The sequence below is a fragment of the Carassius carassius genome, chromosome 46, assembly GCF_963082965.1.
Source record: "Carassius carassius chromosome 46, fCarCar2.1, whole genome shotgun sequence".
NCBI lineage: Eukaryota > Metazoa > Chordata > Actinopteri > Cypriniformes > Cyprinidae > Carassius > Carassius carassius.
In genome coordinates this window covers 9,238,920-9,262,534 of record NC_081800.1, presented here as the reverse complement: position 1 = coordinate 9,262,534, position 23,615 = coordinate 9,238,920, and the positions used below count along the sequence as shown (strand labels likewise).

The following is a 23,615-nucleotide window of genomic DNA, read 5'->3' as shown; positions in this document are numbered from 1 at the left end:
GTTGAGTTTATGGTTTGGTGCCATGCTTTTAAAACTCCTAAAAGGAAAAAAAAACAATAATAGCTTACATTAACCCATAGACTTTTAACCACTGCAACCTCTTGGTACAAAAGGTGCTTTTCATTCTTTTAACCACCAGATGTCCACAAAAGATTTGAATAATCAACACTTTTACCATACAGTTGAAAGGAAAGCTTTAGTGCTTCCTAACACTTCGTTCACTAGAATTCCTCACTTTATTTTATTTTTTTCAGCTAAGGACAGCCCTAATTATATTATATTATATTATATTATATTATATTATATTATATTATATTATATTATATTATATTATATTATATTATATTATATTATATTATTACACATGCAATAACTTATGCTGTTGAATAAACAAATTAATATATAAATTGGTTCCATAATAAATTTTATTTAATAATTATAGTAGTATACTTGTAGTAATAATTATAAATAAGTTAATTTTATCAGTTCAGTTCAGTTCGGAACATTATTGTTTGTTTAGATTTGTTGTTTTTTTTCAGTGGCAACCGTACACTAACTATAGTTTTTGCTTAAGTATTTAGGTCACTAGAGTTAACTCAACTACATCAAAATTGGGGTTATTTGGTATTAACCACCACTGTTATAAAATGAAAATACAAATAAAGCAAAAAAGGGATCCTTAAAGTTTATTACACTGTGTGAAAAATTACACAAATTGAATGTCTTATTGTAGTTGCAGAATCGTGAAAGACAATATTAAAAGGCTTTCCAAATTAAACAACTGAACTGTTTTTTACTTAAGTCAAGTCAAGTCACCTCTATTTATATAGCGCTTTAAACAAAATACATTGCGTATGAGACAAGGTCTTTACAGGGGATCTGTATCTGGGGCTCTAGTTGTCCTGGTCTCCGCTGTCTTTCAGGGATGTAGAGGTCCTTTCTAGGTGCTGATCCACCATCTGGTCTGGATACGTACTAGATCCGGGTGACTGCAGTGACCCTCTGATCTGGATACAGACTGGATCTGGTGGCCACGGTGACCTCAGAACAAGAGAGAAACAGACAAATATTAGCATAGATGCCATTCTTCTAATGATGTAGCAAGTACATCGTGTGTTATGGGAAGTGTTTCCGGTTCCGGTTTACCTAATTAATGCAGCCTAAAAATCCTTTAACGGATTTGGATATTAGAAGCATATTAGTGTGTTATGTGTAAGCCAGGTTAAAGAGATGGGTTTTTAATCTAGATTTAAACTGCAAGAGTGTGTCTGCCTCCCGAACAATGTTAGGTAGGTTATTCCAGAGTTTAGGCGCCAAATAGGAAAAGGATCTGCCGCCCGCAGTTGATTTTGATATTCTAGGTATTATCAAATGCCTGAGTTTTGAGAACGCAGCGGACGTGGAGGATTATAATGTAACAGGAGCTCATTCAAATACTGATGTGCTAAACCATTCAGGGCTTTATAAATAATAAGCAATATTTTAAAATCTATACGATGTTTGATAGGGAGCCAGTGCAGTGTTGACAGGACCGGGCTAATATGGTCGTACTTCCTGGTTCTAGTAAGAACTCTAGCTGCTGTATTTTGGCCTTGCTGTAGTTTGTTTACTAAGCGTGCAGAACAACCACCCAATAAAGCATTACAATAATCTAACCTTGGATTAACATTTCTGCATTTGACATTAGCTGCATTTCCACTATTGAGCTTAAACCGGGCGTGCTAGTGCGTGCCAGGGCCACTCGCGTTTCCACTCTCACTTCCGGGGCTTGATCGTGCCTCGCCGGGGCTTCCTCGAGGCCAACGGCCAGGGTTTTTTGGCCCGACGAAAACCTTGGGCCAAAGCGGGCCAGCTGGGGCTAGAGGAGGGGTTATGAACAAAGGCGGAGTTTCTCCACGTCTAGAGAGCTCAGCACTGCGGATCATTTCAGAGAGATAACAGCTTTAACACTGTGTGACGAGTGGGGCGGGGCCGAGGGACATGGGAGCGAGGCCGGGGGAGTGATTGGAGATGAACTACACCTGTTCGTCCCACCAGTCTTGAGGCCCATGGAGGAGATGGAAGGATATAAAACTGGAGCGACGACAGTGAAGGACGAGAGAGGACCAGGCCTGGGCTTTTAGTTGTGTTTTGGTTTTTATTTTATGCGCACCAGTCGTCCGTGAGGGGCTGGTGCGCTGTTTTGTGTTTATTTTGTTATTAAAATGTTTTTGATTGTCCGCCGGTTCCCGCCTCCTTCTTCCGGATGAATATGAAGGTTGATATCGTTACAGTGGTGCCGAAGCCCGGGAGAAGGAGGGACGCGCTGCTGAAGATCCCTCGCCGCTGTGGTGAATCCGCGGTGCCATCGAGCTGGCGAGGAGTGTGCCGCCATGGACGCTCGAGGCGGTGGACTGGAGCGAGTTGCCGGGGACGGGCGAGCTCGCTACCGGCCGCCCACGATGTGGAGAGACGGCTGCCGTCCGTGAGGGAGCGGAGGAGTCGGCGCCGTTCGCCAGGTGGCCGGAGCCTGCTGCCTCCGCCGGAACGGGGAGGAGCAGGGAACGGGGGACTCCTGCCGGCTGCCCAAAACCGGAGGAGCCGTCGCCGTCCACCGGGCGGCGGAGGAGTGTCGTGCCGTCCGCCGAGGGCCGTCCAGTGCCACCGCCAGGCACCGCGGAGGAGATCACCCAGCTGGTGGAGGGCCGAGCAGCGGTGCGTCTGGGAACCGGAATTTTTTTTTTTTTTTTTTCCTCTCTCCCCTCTCTCGTCTCTGTCGCTCCTCCTTCCATCTCCTTTTCTCTCGCCTCGCCTGTCCTACCCCCAGGTTCCCGCAGGTCCCCGGGAGCGGCCCCCCCGGAGGGAGGGGGGGGGGGGGAGTAGAGCGCAGTCTCGGGAGTACCCCCCGGCCTGCGAGGGGCGATGGGGGTATGTGACGAGTGGGGCGGGGCCGAGGGACATGGGAGCGAGGCCGGGGGAGTGATTGGAGATGAACTACACCTGTTCGTCCCACCGGTCTCGAGGCCCATGGAGGAGATGGAAGGATATAAAACTGGAGCGACGACAGTGAAGGACGACAGAGGACCAGGCCTGGGCTTTTAGTTGTGTTTTGGTTTTTATTTTATGCGCACCAGTCGTCCGTGAGGGGCTGGTGCGCTGTTTTGTGTTTATTTTGTTATTAAAATGTTTTTGATTGTCCGCCGGTTCCCGCCTCCTTCTTCCGGATGAATATGAAGGTTGATATCGTTACACACTGGTATTACAGACTTTTTAAAATAAGTTGAGCTCAAATCTCACTCTTAGTTAGCAGCAAGTGTTTGAAATAAATTGATCCGATGTGGATTATAATCACTAAACAAGGCAGAAATATTTATAAGCGATGGGCATTAACATTACCATAGTAAACATGGTAAATATGACTGCTTGAAGAAATCAGACGTCATCTTCTTATTCTCTATCACAATCGTGTATTTATTTAGTAACTTATATTATCTGTCACAAGCCTCGTCTCAAGAGTTTAGCTCCACGTAGCCTATCATAAAAATATAATAATGTTTTTGTTCGGGAGCTTTTATAAAAATAAAGATATTATCATTCATTCTAAATGTGACGTATAGGTGACTGTGGCTACAAATAAACAGAAACAGACTCGACTGAATAAGCAGGCTATTTTCATAAGCGTTAAAAATAAATAAATAAAGTGTATTTATGTATGATTAATTTTGAGTCCTGATAAATTAAATCAATATGATCAATGTATCACTTATTCTATAGTTAAAACATCAATGCTTTTGAATTTGAATATATAACAAAGCATGCAAACAAACGGCTGCTTTTATCATGTTCGTTTTGTGATCGCGCATGTTCCAGTGACTTATTTCTTAGTTTTGTGATAACTTCTCTTTGTTGGTGAAATTATGAGGTTGCATGACGTTGTTCATGAGAGGCGTGTAAAGGGTGGGTTTTAGTGACGCGCAGCGGAGCTTCAGGCTCCACTGTGGAAACCCTGCGCTGTTCTGGCCTCGTGCTACTGGCCCGAGGCTATGAGCCCTGCCTGGCCCGCTTTAAGCCGTGGCTCGCACTGGCCCGACAGTGGAAATGCGGCTATTGAGAGCATAGGCCGTAATTTAGATATATTTTTAAGATGGAAAAATGCAGTTTTACAAATGCTAGAAACGTGGCTTTCTAAGGAAAGATTGCTATCAAATAGCACACCTAGGTTCCTAACTGATGATGAAGAATTGACAGAGCAGCCATCAAGTCTTAAACAGTGTTCTAGGTTATTACATGCAGAGTTTTTAGGTCCTATAATTAACACCTGAATTTAGCAGTAAGAAATTACTTGTCATCCAGTTTTTTATATCGACTATGCATTCCATTAGTTTTTCAAATTGTGGTGTTTCACCGGGCTGCGAATAAATATAGAGCTGAGTATCATCAGCATAACAGTGAAAGCTAACACCATGTTTCCTGATGATATCTCCCAAGGGTAACATATAAAGCGTGAAGAGTAGCGGCCCTAGTACTGAGCCTTGAGGTATTCCATACTGCACTTGTGATCGATATGATACATCTTCATTCACTGCTACGAACTGATGGTGGTCATATAAGTACGATTTAATGCACTTCCATTAATGCCAACAAAGGGTTCAAGTCTATGCACTAAGATCCAGTAGAACTAATAGAAAGATACAACCACAATCAGTTGATAAGAGCAGGTCATTTGTAACTCTAAGGAGAGCAGTCTCAGTACTATGATACGGTCTAAATCCTGACTGGAAATCCTCAAAGGTACCATTTTTCTCTAAGAAGGAATGTAATTGTTAGGATACTACCTTTTCTAGTATCTTGGACAGAAAAGGGAGATTCGAGATCGGTCTATAATTAACTAGTTCTTTGGGGTCAAGTTGTGGTTTTTGATGAGAGGCTTAACAGCCAGTTTGAAGTTCTTGGGGACATATCCTAATGACAATGAGGAATTAATAATAGTCAGAAGAGGATCTATGACTTCTGGAAGCACCTCTTTTAGGAGCTTAGATGGTATAGGGCAGAGATAGGCAACTCCGGTCCTGGAGGGCCAATATCCTGCAGAGTTTAGCTTCAGCCCTCATAAAAACTCACCTGCCTGTATCTATCTAGTAATCCCGAAAACACTGATTGCCTTGTTCAGGTGTGTTTAATTAGGGTTGGAGCTAAACTTTGCTGGACAGTGGCCCTCCAGGACAGAAGTTGCCTATCCCTGGTATAGGGTCTAACATACATGTTGTTGGTTTAGATGATTTAACAAGTTTATACAATTCTTCCTCTCCTATAGTAGAGAATGAGTGGAACTGTTCCTCGGGGGGTCTATAGTGCACTGTCTGATGCGATACTGTAGCTGACGGCTGAATGGTTACAATTTTATCTCTAATAGTATCGATTTTAGAAGTAACTTACTAGGCCTATCTGCTTTCCTGGATATGTAGCCTGATAGTGACTCACTGTTTGAGTCAGACAGCACAAAGTCAAAATATCATGCATGAGTAAGAAGCGACATTGCTGCATTAACTGAGAAATGGGTGGCATGCAGTTGTCCTGGGTTTCCCCCCTTGTTGCCGGTTAAACCCTTATGATTTAAATTACTATCACAAGTAGGCTAACTAACCTTCCAATAAATATACTTAATCTTGTATATGATGACAGTAAAAGGTTATATTTGGCTTGTTTTTACTCATTTTATTTTCAGTATTATGCATTTCAGTTTAATTTTGTATTCGCATGTCTGTCTGCGGCTCACAAGCAGCAGGCATGCAGTTCCGTCATGTATCTCTAGGGGTCACACACGCATTAGGAATCGATTCGGTTTCTTTTGAAAGAGGAACACTTGTACAACGTGCCTCATCCAGCAGAAAGACAATGTGCATCCTTTGAGTTCTTGACAATCTGAGTTGTTGTAAGCATCCACCCCCCACCCCCCAGAATACCACACTTTTTTATTTACTCAGAATAGTATTGACTGTTTGTTTATATTATTTCAGATATATTTTTGTCTAGATGTTGTAGAGTAAGTAATCAGCCTATGACATTTGTCAGCAGGGACAAACTGAACCATGCTAACCAGCCAAGAGCCCTTAGCTTGCTGACATGTCTTTGAAGGGTGTGGGCTTTCTAGAGAGGCTAGTTAGCTAACACACACACACACACACACACACAAACAAAAGATGTGAATACAAGTTTTAGGTAAACACTTTATTTTTGGTAGCAAAAACAGCACCTCAGAAAACAGGATAAACAATGGGCAACATCTTTCTTATTTGGCAGAGTACAATGAAACGACAGTCTCTACTAAATAGGCAAACCACATGGATCTACCACTAACATGCTAGTAATTTAGCACAAATGCAAACATCCCTTCATGACTACTGTGGAAATCAGTTTCTTAGCTTGTTGAGCAATTCAGCTAAATGGCTAGCTTATGTTAGTGGCACATTGAGGATTGTCCAGCCTACAGACGTGGCCATGTTGTGCAAGGTAAGATCTGAAGACAGTATTGTTGTGCAGTGGCCTGAGGGCGTGAGTTTTTAGTGATGTGGATTAAGGCACGAAAAGAGCAGTGATAGCATTTGGTCCCTCAGAAAATTTTTCGGTCAGAGTGAATGGTTTATTGCTTATAACCTTGTTTATGACTGCATTCGTCTCTAGTGCTTTGGACCGGCCGCAGTCATAACGGTTGAGAGGGAAGGTCAGGAATGCATAAAAGGCGTGTGGTTTAGAGGACAGAATTGGGGAAGGGGACTCGCTCAATCTTGGACAACCTCAGAGGACTCAGACACAACTCTGCCATCCTTGGTCTCGATCATCTTAATCACAACGCTCTTCTTGGTCTGAGAGATGGTCTCACTGTAGCCACTGCCAGAGCTGTAGCCGCCACCAGAGCTGTAGCCACCGCCAGAGCTGTAGCCGCCACCGTAGCCACCACCGTAGCCGCTGGAATAATTAGAGTAGCCGCTGCTTGCACTTTCCATGGGATAAGAGCCATAGCTCGCTATCAGGACAGAAAGATGAAGATGTTTAGGATCTCCTGATTTCATATAGTTCTAAGAATTTTTATGTAAAGAAAGAATCCTGAAAAGACCAGCACAGAATGTCCATGATACAAGAGCATACTAAAACCCCATGCTGGGCTTTTCAGTAGGGTTCTCTGTGATAAAGAATCAAACTTACTGCTCTGTTTTGAGATATTGACAGACTTGATTCCAGATGCTAGTCTGTTGGAAAGAGTGAACAAGAAGTAATGAGACTCCTGCGCAGAATGAGAATCTGAACCTCATCTCAAAGACAGAATACTAGGTCTCACAGCAAGCATGCATTTCATTGACTCACCTGTCCTCCTCTCCCTCCAGGAGCTTCCTGTATGTGGCGATCTCAATGTCCAGGGCGAGTTTGACATTCATCAGTTCCTGATATTCTCTAATCTGGCGGGCCATGTCCTGTTTGGCTCTCTGCAGGGCATCTTCCAGGTCTTTAATGCGGGCCTTGGCATCTCTCACGGCCAACTCGCCTCGTTCCTCTGCCTCTGCGATCTGGTTCTCCAGATTGGAGCGCTGCCGTAACAATAAATATTTGTGCTCAGTTTCACTCTAATGTCTGTTGCCTACAAAACAAACGTAATATTCAAATATTCAAAATTTTTTGTTTGTGTAATTGCATACCTGTCCTTTCACGGCATCGATCTCGGACTGCAGTCTCTGAATCATGCGGTTAAGATCAGCGATCTCTGTCTTTGTTGATCTAAGGTCATCACCGTATTTGGTTGCGGATGTCTGCATCTCTTCGTACTGAGGAACAGAACATACGATGTGTAAGATTTAATATCTCATGCACCTCAACAGTAAAATTTGCTTTGAACAACCAGATGAAGACTTTACAGTTTGGATGATACTCAAAAGATAACACACCTTGGACTTGTACCACATCTCAGCCTCAGCCCGGCTTCGGTTAGCAATGTCTTCGTATTGAGCGCGGACCTCAGCGACGATGGCATCCATGTCGAGATTCCTGCTGTTGTCCATCTCCACAACGACTGAGGTGTCCTTGATCTGAGACTGCAGCTCACGGATCTCCTACAAGTTCACAATGAGAGGGCACAGCATTATCAAAGTGTGTTAAGTCATATGTAAGTGAACTATATGCTTAGTGGGAATCTCTAGCAGTAATTTACCTCCTCAAAGATCTGCCTGAGGAAGTTGATCTCATCACTGAGGCTTTCCAATTTAGTCTCTAGCTCAACCTTATTCATGTAGGCCTCATCGACATCCTACAAAAAGCAAACATAATTTAATCATCATTTACGATTGAAGTATGCATTTGTGAGTATTTACATTTTTTCGAACTATGTGAGTAAAAGACAATCTACAAACCTTCTTGATGAGCACAAAATCGTTCTCACACTCTGTGCGCTTGTTGATCTCATCCTCATACCTGAAGAGAAGTGAAGAAAATGACTGTTTAAAATCAGGAATGTTTTGAATTGTTTATAAATGGGTTTTGTTCACTAGGGGGCAGCAATGCTCCATCTTTCGTAAGAAATGCTTTTTCTGGATTGAGTTCAGTGTTTTCCATGGGTTTTAGCATTATTCGGCCGATCAGATATGAATGAATGAATGATTTGTTTAGAGATCCATGAAAGGTACTGCTGAGATGTTTGTTCAATAGCTGTAATCTATCGGACTCATGCTGACACCCATTTAATTGAGGCACAGACATATTTTTTTCAATGGGACATTATGTATATCACTGAAATTCCTATACTATGATTTAAATCTCAAAAAGGATGGACATTGTGCAGGTTTACCAGCGAGCGACTACAGCAAATATGCAGTTTCTGTATCAGTTACATAAGCCATGTTGGATAATGAATTGAGCTTATTCCCATCAGATCTTTAAAACATTTTTTTGCCTCCATTTGAATTTATAGAGCCTCATTTATTCTGGGAAAACTTAAGTGCACCACAAAAGCTTCCATTGACAATACTTGGGCGCCGTCCATCCCCCAGACCAAATGTCCTGCCAAATTAAAATTAGTCTTTTGTGAAAGTCACTGTACGTACTTGTTTTTGAAGTCCTCAACAAGGCCTTGCATGTTGTGCAGGTCAGCCTCCAGCTTCATTTTGTCATTGCCAAGGCTGTCGAGCTGTCTGCGCAGGTTGTTGATGTATGCCTCGAACATGGCGTCAATGTTGGAGCGGGTGGCCGTCTGGTTATGAAGGAGGCTCCATTTTGTCTCCAGCATCTTGTTTTGCTGCTCCAGGAAACGTACCTACATTGGCAAGATGAGAATAGAGGTTTTGTCTCAATCAAGGCACAAATGAAAACCATACTTGGCAGCAAGTGCAGCTTTGGAGAGCAACGCCCCCAGACCGATGCTGCAAAGTCATTTTGGAATCATGGTTCCGCGCCAGCTCACAGAAGTGAGACCATATGCCAACATAGTGCTTGTGGTTCATGATCTTCACAAAGAAAGCACTGTTTTCCTTAAATAACGAAAGAAGCACATGTTTTCAGTTTGTAACACTTTTTCCCATTGGAAATGGTGACGCATATTCCAGTAGAACATTAGGAAGGGTGACTAGAGCTGTACCTATCCTGTGGATGGGACTGTCTACATAGCAAATAATTCAGTGATAGCACTTTAACAGCTCAAGGTGAACATTGCATACAGATTAAGTTTACAGTAAAGGTGTCACTGAGCCAGCTGACATTACTTATCAGGCTTCTTATTCAAACAGTGTGTTTTAAGTAAATAATATAATGCAAAGCAGACTATTATAGTTAACAGGAAGGGCACAAAGACATAAAGGCTTTAAAGTGTGACAGAATGTTTCCTCTTTTTGTTGCCTTGAACGCTGTTATGTAACCTATCCAGTGCTATCCAGAACATGACCCCAGTTTTTCCAAATTAAATATTAACTATCTAGGTATGTGATCTTTTCTTCTGAAATTGATTTTTTAGCCTGTAAATGTAATAATACATAGTTTGTATTAACTTAACAAGGTTAATATTCAGATTACAGGTTTCATGTCCTTCAGGACATCCTTATTTGGGTGTGGACTCTCCACAAGGGTTTCAGAAGAGCTTCGGGGCATCCCATTCAAATGAAAAGCCATCACACTCTGACCACGTACACACCCTTTTCTCCAACCCCATATATATATATTTTTCTATGTCACACTAGATCAACTTCTAGAGATGTTTTAAGCAAGAACATGCAGTCAGTTTTATCATCTTGTGGTATTTTTTGCTTTTTAGTAATTACAACCTTTAGTTTGACTCATACCTGGAAACTCTTTAACCAATAAAACTGGAAAGAAAGAAACTTTAAACCCACCTTATCAATGAAGGAAGCGAAACGGTTGTTGAGGGACTTCATCTGCTCTTTCTCCTGGGTGCGGACAACCTGGATGTTGGGGTCGATCTCCAGGTTCAGAGGTGCCAGGAGGCTCTTGTTGAAGGTGACCGCTTGAATGGGTGCTACGACACCGCTACCCATGCCCATGCCAAGACCATAGGCTGAAGAGCTGCTGATGAAGCCACCACCACCCATTCCAGCTCCCATGCCACGGTTGGCACCTCCATAGGAGCTGCGCACACTGTAGCTCTGCCGGCTGACGCTGGGGCCGGAGTAAGACATACTGCTGAAGCTGCGTGGAGCAGATCCAGAGGAAGAGGACTTCACTGAGTAGCTGGTTTTCTTGGTGTACGACATCCTGCTGAAGTGTTTTCTGTCTTGTGCTGGTAGAGAATGACCTGGAGCGAGAGCAGCAGATATGAGCCTTGTCTGCTGTGCTTGAGAAACTCGAGCAGATAGAGAACAGCAGACTCTGCCTCCTACTTTATGTGCTGCTAAGCGGGAGGAGCCAAAACAAGGCTCTGATTGGCCGGTGCTTTGGTGTAGTAGGTGGGTGTGGTTGAAATTCAATACTCATATCCCTTCATTCCTAGCCCAAACAGTACATGGATGTTTTTGTAATTTATTATGACTAGAAACAAAAAAGAAATTCTGCAAATATTAATGGTTTAAACAATAAAGTTGCTTCTATATTTTCCACCTTTTTTGTATAATACTGGTTATTTTATATATATATATATATATATATATATATATATATATATATATATATATATATTATTTGTTCTATTAAAGAATGGATCGCATTGATAAAAGCCCAAATCTAGAATGTGAACACACAATAATAAGTCAATAATATTAAACACTAATACTGAAATACTCTTATGCAGCAGATTCTTCAAGCCAAATGTTTCACATTGAAATAGCTAGCAACTATGGATTTTCCTTTACAAATAAGACATCTGGAAGGCTTTAAATTCACTCTAAACATGTGACAGCTGACATGTTTTATCTCTCAGCACTGGAAGTTACACAAAGTGGAGCATGTGATGTCCCAGCTGCACTTTAGCATAACCTCCAGCACCCAACTCACTTGTGATCTGATATAACATTTAAATCCACACAAAGATTATATGGTGACCCAAATGCTTGAAGTGCCTCTATAAAGTTGAGCTTAATGTGGTGGAAATGAAGAAGGTTATGTACTATAATAGATACATCATAGAGGCCACCAACAGTTTCTCAGTTTCTCAATCTACCCCGTAAAGTCCTGAAACCATAAGATAAGTTTAGGCCTTCTTCAATTTTAGTTTGTTATAAATGATTTAATGGGTTTAAAATGGCACGTTTTAAGATTTGCGCTGTATCTTTACAGATATGTGACTTTTTTTCTGATACGATTCGATCCTTTTAGCCATTGGATATCCAAGATGCTTCTAGAAGACCACACCAATGCACTGAATTTCTTGGTAATTCCCTAAGCTTTACAGTATCTGCTCAAACAAAACTATATCTGCCTTGACCTGTTCCTCCAGCACAGTCCTTTCCATTGACCATCACCAGGTGTTTATGTGTTTGGGTCATGAGGTCAAGCATGTGTTGTTTCATTTAAAAGGCCTCATTATTGAAGTCAATTATGTTAACTAAGTCAGATAACAACTTCAAGCTCCTGAGCAGTTTCTGCTAAAGTGGGATGACCTGCTGCGGTGCGCGTGTCAAATTTTTCCTTTCTGGGTGACAAATCTTGGCATCTCAGACAATGTCTGCTGTTTTTCATTATTTGATAATGCTTAATACAAGAGCATTTAGAAAAGTTACTGATTTAATTTACAGTATCTTGAGATCCCCTTTGCTTTAATCTTCTTCACTGCTTTTCAGTCATGGAGTCATAATTTCTTTAGGTGCTAGCCTTTCCTAAGAATACAGAACCCCGGCTATTGTTTCTGTGAGGAACCAATGAAAACCTAATTACGCTCAATTTTTCCATGCAAATATAATAAGGTTTGTAAACCAGCGTGCCTGTGACTCACTCTTATCTACTCAGAGATTGAGAAAGCGAATCAGAATTACAACAATGTCTCACTTTAATGCAAAATGTGGTACATCTTTTGACTTGAACACCCCTGAAATGAAATGAAATGAAATACACTGTATTGTCCCCAAAGGCAAATTTGTTTTGGACTCAAGGTGCATTGAACTAATGATGAACTAAGAACACAAAGTAAAGCATAGTTACTAGTGGAATGTTTTATTACATTCTCTAAATGTAAAAACAGGTTTGTCTGTTGTGTTTTGAACTCTCCCAGGACATTTTGCTGCCATTCCCTGTATCTTATCTCATAATCAACATGAAAACAAAACTCAGAGATATGAATCTGGAAGTCTCTGCCCAAAAGATTGCTTAATTATACAGTAAGATTCTTCTTTTTATGCAGGTATGGTAACAATGTCACCATTTGCGACATCCAGACAGAAAACAATAATTTAATGTCACATAGTGTACATGCCAACCCTTCCTCTCTTGTGTACATCTCTATGTGTTTTTAAATAATCACGGGGGTATATTGCATGTTTTCATGCTGTCTAACAACAAAGGAGTGAATTAGAATTGAAGCTGTTCATTTCATCATGCACATTCTTTCTGCACAGCTAAAATGAGTTAAGAGTCAGTAATGAATCATGTGGAATGAGAGTTTCATCACAAATTTGCAGCCTGATAACCCTGCTGTACTTTACTTTTTTGAGCTTTTGATTTTAGTTTTGATTGTATCTGATCACATCAAGTGGCTGATACTATTAGAATCACTTCACACCCCACCAGAGAACAATGACTAGTCTGAACTTTGTGTTCTGAGAATTTGATATTTGATGCTTAAAAGGTTCAGGTTTCAATGTTGCTTAATACTTTTAGTTTTGCTTCACTGGTAAATTGCTTTGCGCATATTTATTCGATTATCTTTGTGAAATCAGAGACGCCCCACTACACCCAAAACGCATATACGCATATACGCATATACGACTTTCTCACTGATCACTCCTTCAAGGTGTGTCACACAAAACTTCATGTTGAATTACTCACCCTGTGTCAAATGCGGGTGACAGGATATGATGTTGCACTCTATAGCCTCTGTTTTGAAAATATTAAGCAGCACAACTGTTTGATAATGCAACGTTGACAATAATAATAATATAAAATGCTTCTTAAGCAGCAAATCTGCATATTAGACTGATTTCTGAAGAATCATGTGACACTAAAGACTGGAGTAATGATGCTGAATTTTTTTTTGTAAATGTTATTTATGCAGGTCTTTACATACATAATACAAAAAAGGCAGTAAATTGGACAAATGAGGCACAAAGAAAACAAGAAAACACACAGCCAGCATCTAGAGATTATATAAAAAGGAAAATTCACTGAACAGAGGTCCCAAAATGTTTTAGGGGAGTGGCAAAGACTAAAAAAAAACAAAAAAAAACAACAACAACAGCAATGACAAAAACAAACAAACAATGCATTTAGGTCCCAGTTTGTGGTCTATCCTTCCTGATGTATTCTATGAAAGGGTCCCAGATCTTTTTGAAGTCATCTCGAGAGTTAGACATGGAAAACTGAATTTCTTCAAGGTGTAAACAGGAAACCATATCATTAAGCCACCTCTTGAAGCAAGGAGGGGAAACTGACTTCCACTCCTTTAGGATAACCCGTTTTGCAATGGTCATACCAAACATGAGGGATTGTTGTAAAGTGAATGGAAAAGCCAAAGAACCATTTGAGCAGCCTAGTATCACTAAGAGACAATCAGGAACCAGTTGTCTATTATAAACAGCACTGTACAAACGGAAAATGTCAACCCAGAATCGTATGAGCTTAGAGCAGGACCAGAAAAGATGCCCAAGAGTTCCATTAGCTGATCTGCATTTATCACAAATGGCGGAAACAGCAGGAAAAATGTTGTTCAGTCTAGTCTTGGAATCGTGCAACCTATAAACTACTTTAAACTGAATAAGCTGAAGTCAAGCATTAATAGAGCATGATTTCATCCTGTTTAAACCACCCATAACTAATCAGATATATAACTCCGCCGATGTCCTTGATCTACGCCTCTTTAAATAGCGAGAGAGGGGGATGCCACAATGAAGAGATTAACAAATGGAGAAGTCAAATGTTTGGAGGTGGGAGGGCTGGTCATAATATCAAAAAAGTCATGTTGCATGGGGGCCGCATCTAGAAGAGAAGTATGCTTGACAAAATTCCTAATTTGCAGATAACTAAAAAATGTATTAGTAGGGAGTTTGAACTTATCCTGGAGCTGAGCAAAAGATGCAAAGTGATTGTCAATGTAGAGATCCCTGATAGTAGTTAAACCTTTATTTGACATTGCGTAAAAACAGCATCCATCAAACCAAGCTTGAAACAGGAGTTCTGACATATAGGAGCATGAAGGTTCAGCATTACCTTCATTTGCTTTACAATTTTAATCGAGTTGCAGAGTAAAAAAATTTTGTGTAGCGATTTAATTTTAATATAAGGTTTAGTGAATAGAATGGCTGACAAGGAAGCACCAGTAAGTGGCACAGCATTACTAAGCTCAATCTCAGGCCATCTAGGGCCGGAACCGCTCACCTCTGACCCCCCAGCCATGGACTGATTCCAGAAAACCCATGCTCTGGCATTACAGGCCCAGTAGTAATGCCGAAAGATGGGCAGGCCTAAACCACCCTCCTCCATGGGCTTCTGTAAGTGGGCCTTTGAAATACGGGCGGGCTTGGAGGCCCTGACGAAGGGCATGATAATAGAGTCTAACATCTTGAAAAAGGAAGAAGTGAGGAAGATGGGCACATTCTGAAATAAGTAAATTTTGGGAGCACTACAATTTTTATAATGTTGACACGGCCAATTAATGAGAGGGGGAGAAGTTTCCACTTATCTATCATACACTTAAGCCTGCCAATCAGATCAAAAGTTCAGCTTTTTTTGCTATTATAAAATAGGGTAATATAGAAAATAGTTATTTTAAATTGTAATAATATTTCACAATATTACTGTTTTACTGAACATAAGAGACTTTTTTTTCCATAAAGACTATCGCAAATTTGACAAAACATAATTTATTCTTGCCCTCTATATAATATTATATTGATGTCAAATCAGCAATATACCACAGAAAACCAAATATGTCTGTCAGGTATTCAATTAAATAAAAAATTGCATGCCTGTGAATCAAAGTAAATGAATGCAAAGCCACACGTTCACTCGTCGTCGTGTAATGATTGTGGATAGAAACTTATTTAGGTATTAGAGATATCCCAAATGTCTCGGGGTGACCAAGGCATTGTAAAAATACCAAATTTTCAGACAACCTCCAATCTCAGTGAGACTAAACAATTACAGCACAAAACATCTGCAGCATTTGTTCAAAAGCTGAAATCTGATAGTAGGACTGAGATAGAATGGGAGCGCAAGATTACTCAGAGGTAAAATATTCAGTGACTTTCAGTGGTTGAGTTCAGTGGTATGTCTGCTCAGTACTTCCCCAATGGCCGCCTGACCAGAGGCCACGCCCCTAGTTGTCATGGCACCAGGGTTACCACAGAACACACTACTACTGACACACATTCACATGTTTCCTGGCCTCTGCTACACAGTGGTCAGTTGATGAAAGTTTGATATGTTACCATGGAGACTTTTAGAGACACCTTATAATCAGGAAGCTTATCATCAAGCAAAAAATGTGTGGCAAATTATTAGAGAATAAGCTTGCATTACATGCTAAAAAGATACAATTCCCGTCATATAAATGATCACCATGAATAATAATTCTTACCCTCTAAAAGAAAGTGTAAGTTGATTCACTTTATTTTTCAGTTTGTTAAACTACACTACATATTTACATAGTTTGTATAGTGTGCCGATGAGAAAACGTCTCGAATTATCAGTCAGGGCAAAGTTACTTCAAACACTCAACTCATAAATCTCACACTTTGAATGTACTCTAGTATGTCAGAAATGGCAGAAAGTTGCACTGAAATGTACAAACTTTTAGGTAATTATTAATAGTAATAATATGTAATTATTTTATACAGCTCTCTGAAATGCTTGATTCTGACATTTTGAGGTCAGTTATTCCTAATAATGATCACGTCACCTATCCAGCTATCCGTCCTTACCTCCCTCCCTTACATGTTCTTTGCTCTGCTGGGGGCATAGCACAGAAAGATCCTAACTTTAAAATCTTATCTTCTTTGTTTGGTAACCATTGTCATTTCAGTTAGGACATAAGTTATTATAGAACAGCATTTCCTAAGTGTGTTATCTTATCTTAACTACAGATAGGAAGGGGGTAGTACAGAAACCTACTAAATTGACAAAAGATTCTTAAAACTGTCTTAACTTTAGGACAACCCCACAGCTGTCCTAACATTACAAATTATAATAAAACGAATGAAAAAACTGTTTACAATTGCGCTGTCCAACAATGGTATCCCATTTAAATGAAATGAAGAACAGACATGGTAGAAATACTCTTGGAGGACCCTGAAGATATGTTATATTTTGATGATAAAACACTTATAAGTAATTACAGACTGCCGCACAGCATGATATTACATTTAGCACATGAATACAACCAGCATTACAGAGACCATTAAAGCATCACGGCACATTACCAGTTATAGTGCAAGTGACTAATGCCTTAGGTTTTTTTTTGCAAAGGGTGATTTTCAAAGTGAAGTGGCTTCTGTTATTTTGTTTACCTCATCAGCAGCTCGTGCTATTTTGGTTGCTTGGTAACAGGCCTGAGAGTGGATTGTCAAACTTGATTTCCTAACTAGATATAAGATCCGATTTCGTAAGATAGGATAAGAATCCCTAATCAAGTTGAGATTTGCTTCTGTAATACGAATTTCCGAAAAATCATAACTTAACATATCACATCTTAAGTTAAGACCTAAGATAAGAAACGTTCTCTCATACACCCCAAGGTCCCCATCGTATCTCCTTCAGACTCTCATCTGTCCCAAGCTTTGAGTGGTACTTTGTGCTAGTGTGAAGGGTTTAGATAAGAGATTCCTTTCCCTAAGATTGAATTAAGGGAGCTTATTCTTGTTTTGAATGACACATACTGTACAACTAGATAAAAAAGTTTGTCGAGACAAATGCACTCAAGCCAGCACAGAAAGTTTAAAAGTATGATGGTTTTCAGTTTGAAATAGTTTTCACTTTAAAATAGTTTATAATATTTACTATTATAAAATAGTTTTAGTTTAAAACATTAAAGTCTGAATGTTTTAAATGTAATTCAGTCAGACAGACAGACAGACAGACAGACAGATAGATAGATAGATAGATAGATAGATAGATAGATAGATAAATAGTAGGGCTGGGCGATATATCGAACGATATGATCATGCGCATCTAATCAGTAAAGCTGCTTCCGTGATCACCGCTAAAATCTCCATCACCTGCTTATAATTGGAGTGGCATTTAATAGACAGAGCCGTAGATCGCTGACAAGCCACGCCATATCGCGTTCATTATCGCAGATGAATCGCCTTCGATAATGAACGCGATATGGCGTGGCTTGTCAGCGATCTACGGCTCTGTCTATCAGAGGTGGGACTTTCAAGTCACAAGCAAGTCTTCAATTCATATTCAAGTCCTCAAAGGGTTAAAGCTAAAGAGATAATTAAGTGACTAATTAAATGATGATTGTGCATTAGTGATGAACATCTGCTGTTAACAATCAACATCACTGAAGTAAAGAGAAACACAAGAACTACAACTGAATTTAGCCACAGCCTTCAACTGAAAAAAAAGTAAAAGAAAAAAAAACACTATGCCACCATAATTGTGGTCAAGGTTTGCTTTAAGTAGTGTCTTGACCCTTTTACTAATTCAAACCAATTTGATTCAAAACAATTGCAATATTGTTTTTGCAACAAACGTGTATGGATTGCTGAGTCGAACCTTGCAGTAACAGATGGCCTTATGCTTTTTCTGCTTATAACTCATGATGACTGAACATCATGAAATTGTGTTTATCTTTGGATAGTAGACTGACACTTAGCTATTACTAAACTGAAGTAAAAAAAAATCACAATGCTTCAATGTTGAAAGACACAAAAGGAGACAATCAGTTCAGGTTTTTAGACAAACACACTTATCACACGATCCTCAACAGTGGTGACAATTTTTCATACTGCAGCGCATGACGGGAGTTTTTACTAAGGTTTTACCCAGCATGCAACATTTTGTTGATTGTCACCACTGTTGAGAGTCATATGCTGGTTCTTGATGTCTGTGTGTGTCTACAGAGTATAGTTTTTCAAATTTTTTATGCACTTAGTAGATTTAAAATTCACTTAATTTTTTTTTCCATAGTGTAGTTTTACTGGGTTGATTATGCCAAACTTAAATAGAGCTAATGTTAATTTGATTGTAATCTGACCACCTATCACATACAGATTAATGTCTTCTCTCTGCTTTACAGCACCTCATGCAATGCTACATAAAGAGATCTAACATGACAGTCAAGGGTCAAGAGCCCCACTAAAGCAAACACTGATCTCCATTATGGTTGCATCACTTTAACCAATAAAACATCAACATCTGATCCTCTGTAATTCTCAAGAACAGCAGGTGTTCATCATTAATGCACAATCATCACTTAATCACTTAATTATCTCATTAACTTTAACCCTTTGAGGACTTGGGATATGACTTGAAGACTTGCTTGTGACTTGAAAGTCCCAACTCTGGTAAAAGCTGAATGTCAGTCAACAATCCAAAGAAGACTATCTCACGATGTCCAAGTCAACATGAGTTATAAGCAGAAAAAGTATAAGATCATCTGTTACTACAAGGTTTGATTCAGCAATGCATACATTTTTGTTGCGAAAACAATATTGAAATTGTTTTGAATCAAATTGCTTTGAATTAGTAAAAGGGTCAAGACACTACCTAAAGCAAACCCTGACCACAATTATGGGGGCATAGTGGTTTTTTTTTTTTTTTTTTTGCTTTTTTTTTTTTTTTTTTCAGTTGAAGGCTGTGGCTAAATTCAGTTGTAGTTCTTGTGTTTCGCTTTACTTCAGTGATGTTGATTGTTAACAGCAGAAGTTCATCACTAATGTAAAATCATCATTTAATTAGTCACTTAATTATCTTATTAACTTTAACCCTTTGAGGACTTGGATATGACTTGAAGACTTGCTTGTGACTTGAAAGTCCCACCTCTGCTGTCTATTAAATGGCACTCCAATTATGTGATGGCGATTTTAGCGGTGATCACGGAAGCAGCTTTACTGATTAGATGCGCATGATCATATCGTACGATATATCAGAATCAGAATCAGAATGAGCTTTATTGCCAGGTATGTTCACACATACGAGGAATTTGTTTTCGTGACAGAGCTCCGCAGTGCAACATAACAGCGACAGAACAAAAAACACAATAAGGAATAAAAAATACAAAAAAATACAAATAGGTGGGTAAGGATTGACAATATACAAATTGACAATGTATGGCAGGTATATTAAAATGAGCATTTATGTATGTACATGTATATTATGTGGGAAAGTTTTAACTGTACGCTAAGTATGTGTGTTGGATAAATAAGTGTATGTGTATATAAATATAAATATAAGTAGTGTATTGTGTTCCATGTATGTACATGTATATTATGTGCAAAAGATTTAAGTGTACGCTAAGTATGTGTGTTGGATAAAAAGTGTAGTGTATATAAATATAAATAGTGTAGTGTGTCCCACAGTTATTATCAGCTGTTCATAAGATGGATTGCCTGAGGGAAGAAACTGTTCCTGTGTCTGGTCGTTCTGGTGCTCAGTGCTCTGTAGCGTCGACCAGATGGCAACAGTTCAAAGAGGGAGTGTGCTGGATGTGAGGGGTCCAGAGTGATTTTAACAGCCCTTTTGCTCACTCTGGATAAGTACAGTTCTTGAATAGATGGGAGGGTTGTACCGATAATTCGCTCAGCAGTCCGGACTACCCTCTGTAGTCTTCTGAGGTCAGATTTAGAAGCTGAGCTGAACCAGACAGTTACTGAAGTGCAGAGGATGGATTCGATGATGGTGGAGTAGAACTGTTTCAGCAGATCCTGTGGCAGGATAAACTTCCTCAGCTGGCGAAGGAAGTACAACCTCTGCTGGGCCTTTTTCACAATGGAGTCAATGTGAATGTCCCACTTCAGGTCCTGAGAGATAGTGGTGCCCAGGAACCTGAATGACTCCACTGCAGTCACAGTGCTGTTCATGATGGTGAGTGGGGGGAGTGCAGGGGGGTTTCTCCTGAAGTCCACGATCATCTCCACTGTTTTGAGCGTGTTAAGCTCCAGGTTGTTGAGAGTGCACCAGACAGCCAGCTCTTTAACCTCCTGTCTGTAAGCAGACTCGTCACCGTCCTGAATGAGGCCGATGAGTGTGGTGTCATCTGCAAACTTCAGGAGCTTGACAGAGGGGTCCTTAGATGTGCAATCGTTAGTGTACAGGGAGAAGAGCAGTGGGGAGAGAACACAGCCCTGGGGAGCTCCGGTGCTGATTGTACGGGTGCTGGATGTGTATTTTCCTAGTCTCACTAGCTGCTGCCTGTCTGTCAGGAAGCTGTTGATCCACTGACAGACGGAGGTGGGCACGGAGAGCTGAGTTAGTTTGGGCAAGAGGAGGTTTGGGATGATAGTGTTGAAGGCAGAGCTGAAGTCCACAAACAGGATCCTCACATAGGTCCCCGGTCTGTCTAGGTGTTGCAGAACATAATGCTGTCCGATGTTTACTGCATCGTCCACAGACCTGTTTGCTCTGTAGGCAAACTGAAGAGGATCTAGCAAGTGTCCAGTGATGTCTTTCAGGTGGGCCAGCACCAGTTTTTCAAATGACTTCATGACTACAGACGTTAGAGCCACAGGCCTGTAGTCATTTAGTCCTGTAATTTTGGATTTCTTTGGGATAGGGATGATGGTGGAGCGTTTGAAGCATGAAGGGACTTCGCACAGTTCCAGCGATCTGTTGAAGATCTGTGTGAAGATGGGGGCCAGCTGGTCAGCACAGGATTTCAGACAGGCTGGTGTAACGCAATCTGGGCCTGGTGCTTTTTTCCTTTTCTGCTTCCGGAAGACCTGGTGCACCGCATCCTCGCTGATCTGTATTGCAGGTGTGGGGGATAGGGGGGATGCAGGAGGTGTGAATGGTGAGAGCGGTTGATTGGAGAGGTGATCAGGATGGGTTGCCGGAGCTGTGAATGGTGTGAACGGTTGTTTGGAGAGGCATTCAGGGTTGGTTGCAGGAGTTGTGAATGGTGTGAATGGTTGTGTGGGGAGGTGTTCAGGGCAGGTGATGGGTGTTCTTTCAAACCTGCAGTAAAACTCGTTCAGATCGTCTGCCAGTCGTTGATTCTCCACAGTGCTGGGGGGTGGTGTCTTGTAATTGGTGATCTTCTTTAGGCTTTTCCACACTGATGCGGAGTCGTTCAAAGTGAACTGAGTCCTTATTTTTTCAGAATAATTCCTCTTTGCCACTTTGATCTCCTTTTCCAGTGTGTATTTAGCCTGTTTATACAAGACATTGTCCCCCTTCCTGTAAGCAGCTTCTTTGGCCTGACGGAGCTGTCTGAGTTTTGCAGTGAACCACGGTTTGTCATTGTTGTAATTTAGTTGAGTCTTGGTAGGAATACACATATCCTCACAGAAACTGATATATGATGTTACGGTCTCTGTGAGTTCATCCAGATCGGTGGCAGCAGCTTCAAAAACACTCCAATCAGTGAGGTCAAAACAAGATTGTAAATCCTGCTCTGCTTCATTAGTCCATCTTTTTACAGTCCTTAATACAGGTTTAGCTGATTTTAGTTTCTGCCTGTAGGTCGGTATAAGATGAACCAGAAGGTGATCAGAACGTCCCAAAGCTGCTCGTGGAACAGAGTGAATTGCATCCTTTATTGTTGTGTAACAGTGATCCAATATATTACTGTCTCTTGTGGGACAAGTAACATGCTGTCTGTATTTTGGCAGTTCATGGGAGAGATTGGCTTTATTAAAGTCCCCAAGAATGATTAAAACAGAGTCTGGGTGTTGTTGTTCTGTCTCTGTGATCTGCTCAGCGAGTTTCTGTAAAGCTGAGCTCACGTGCGCTTGAGGAGGGATGTAAACACTAACCAGAATGAACGAATGAATCTCCCGCGGCGAATAGAACGGCTTGCAGTTAATGAAGAGCGTTTCGAGATTTGAGCAGCACGTCTTCTTTAACACAGTTACATCTGTACACCACCGTTCATTGATGTAAAAGCATGTCCCGCCGCCGCGCGATTTCCCCGTTGATTCTGCGTCGCGATCCGCTCTAAACAGCTGAAAGTCCGGCAGATGGAGCGTGCTGTCCGGTATGGTGTCATTCAGCCAAGTTTCCGTGAAACACAGAGCAGCAGAGTGGGAGAAATCTTTATTTGTCCGAGAGAGCAGAAGCAGTTCGTCCGTTTTGTTGAGTAGAGAGCGGAGATTTGCCAGATGGATGCTAGGCAACGGCGTTCGAAATCCGCGTTTTCTGAGTCTCACGAGCGCGCCAGCTCTTTTTCCCCGTCTGCGCGTCCTCTTGAAGCGTGTGATCAGCGCAGCCGCTCCGCCGACAAGAATGTCCAGCAAAAAATCTGAATAGTCGAAAACCGGTGAAATATCGAGAGATGTGTGTTGCCGAATATCCAGCAATTCGTCCCTGGTGAAACTGATTGCAGGAATATAACTAAAGACAGGACAAACTAACAGAAACACAAAAACAACTGCAGAGCACGTCACGGAGGCAGCCATCCTGTATCGGTGCCACTCGTTAATAAATACGAGTGTCGTTAATAAATACGATATCGTTAATAAATATTGTTAATAAATACGAATATCGCCCAGCCCTAATAAATAGATAAAAATCTGGATAGACGGACAGACAGACAGACACAGACAGACAGTCAGACGGACACAGACAGTCAGACAGACAGACAGACAGACAGACAGACAGACAGACAGACAGTCAGAAACAGACAGACAGACAGTCAGACAGACAGACACAGACAGACAGACAGACAGACAGACAGACAGACAGACGGACGGACACAGACGGATAGACGGACACAGATAGACAGACAGACAGACACTCACAGACAGTCAGACAGACAGACAGACAGACAGAACTCGTCTTCCGAGTTCCTGTTCCCGTTCCTGTTCCACTCCTGTTTCTTTCTTTGTGGGATAGATTTA

At 41.0% G+C, this 23,615-nt stretch overlaps 1 protein-coding gene across 1 annotated transcript; it reads right to left on the bottom strand.

The window, feature by feature from the left end:
* Window positions 1–6,192: 6,192 nt before the first annotated feature.
* LOC132129637 (intermediate filament protein ON3) lies at window positions 6,193–10,832 on the bottom strand. The gene is made up of 9 exons (XM_059541280.1): window positions 10,347–10,832; window positions 9,069–9,277; window positions 8,379–8,439; window positions 8,180–8,275; window positions 7,917–8,081; window positions 7,671–7,796; window positions 7,342–7,562; window positions 7,183–7,226; window positions 6,193–7,003 (listed from the first exon to the last, which is right to left on the bottom strand). The coding sequence occupies exons 1-9, from the start codon at window positions 10,722–10,724 to the stop codon at window positions 6,759–6,761; spliced, it is 1,545 nt and encodes a 514-aa protein (XP_059397263.1). The 5' UTR covers window positions 10,725–10,832; the 3' UTR covers window positions 6,193–6,758.
* Between the last annotated feature and the right edge of the window lie 12,783 nt (window positions 10,833–23,615).

Coding starts and splice junctions, on each gene's coding strand:
- LOC132129637 (XM_059541280.1), bottom strand. CDS start 10,724: ATGTCGTACACCAAGAAAACCAGCTACTCAGTGAAGTCCTCTTCCTCT. Junction 8,440..9,068: donor GTTGAGGACTTCAAAAACAA/GTACGTACAGTG, acceptor ACTTCTCTTCAG/GTATGAGGATGAGATCAACA. Junction 8,082..8,179: donor TCAGGCAGATCTTTGAGGAG/GTAAATTACTGC, acceptor GTGAACTTGTAG/GAGATCCGTGAGCTGCAGTC.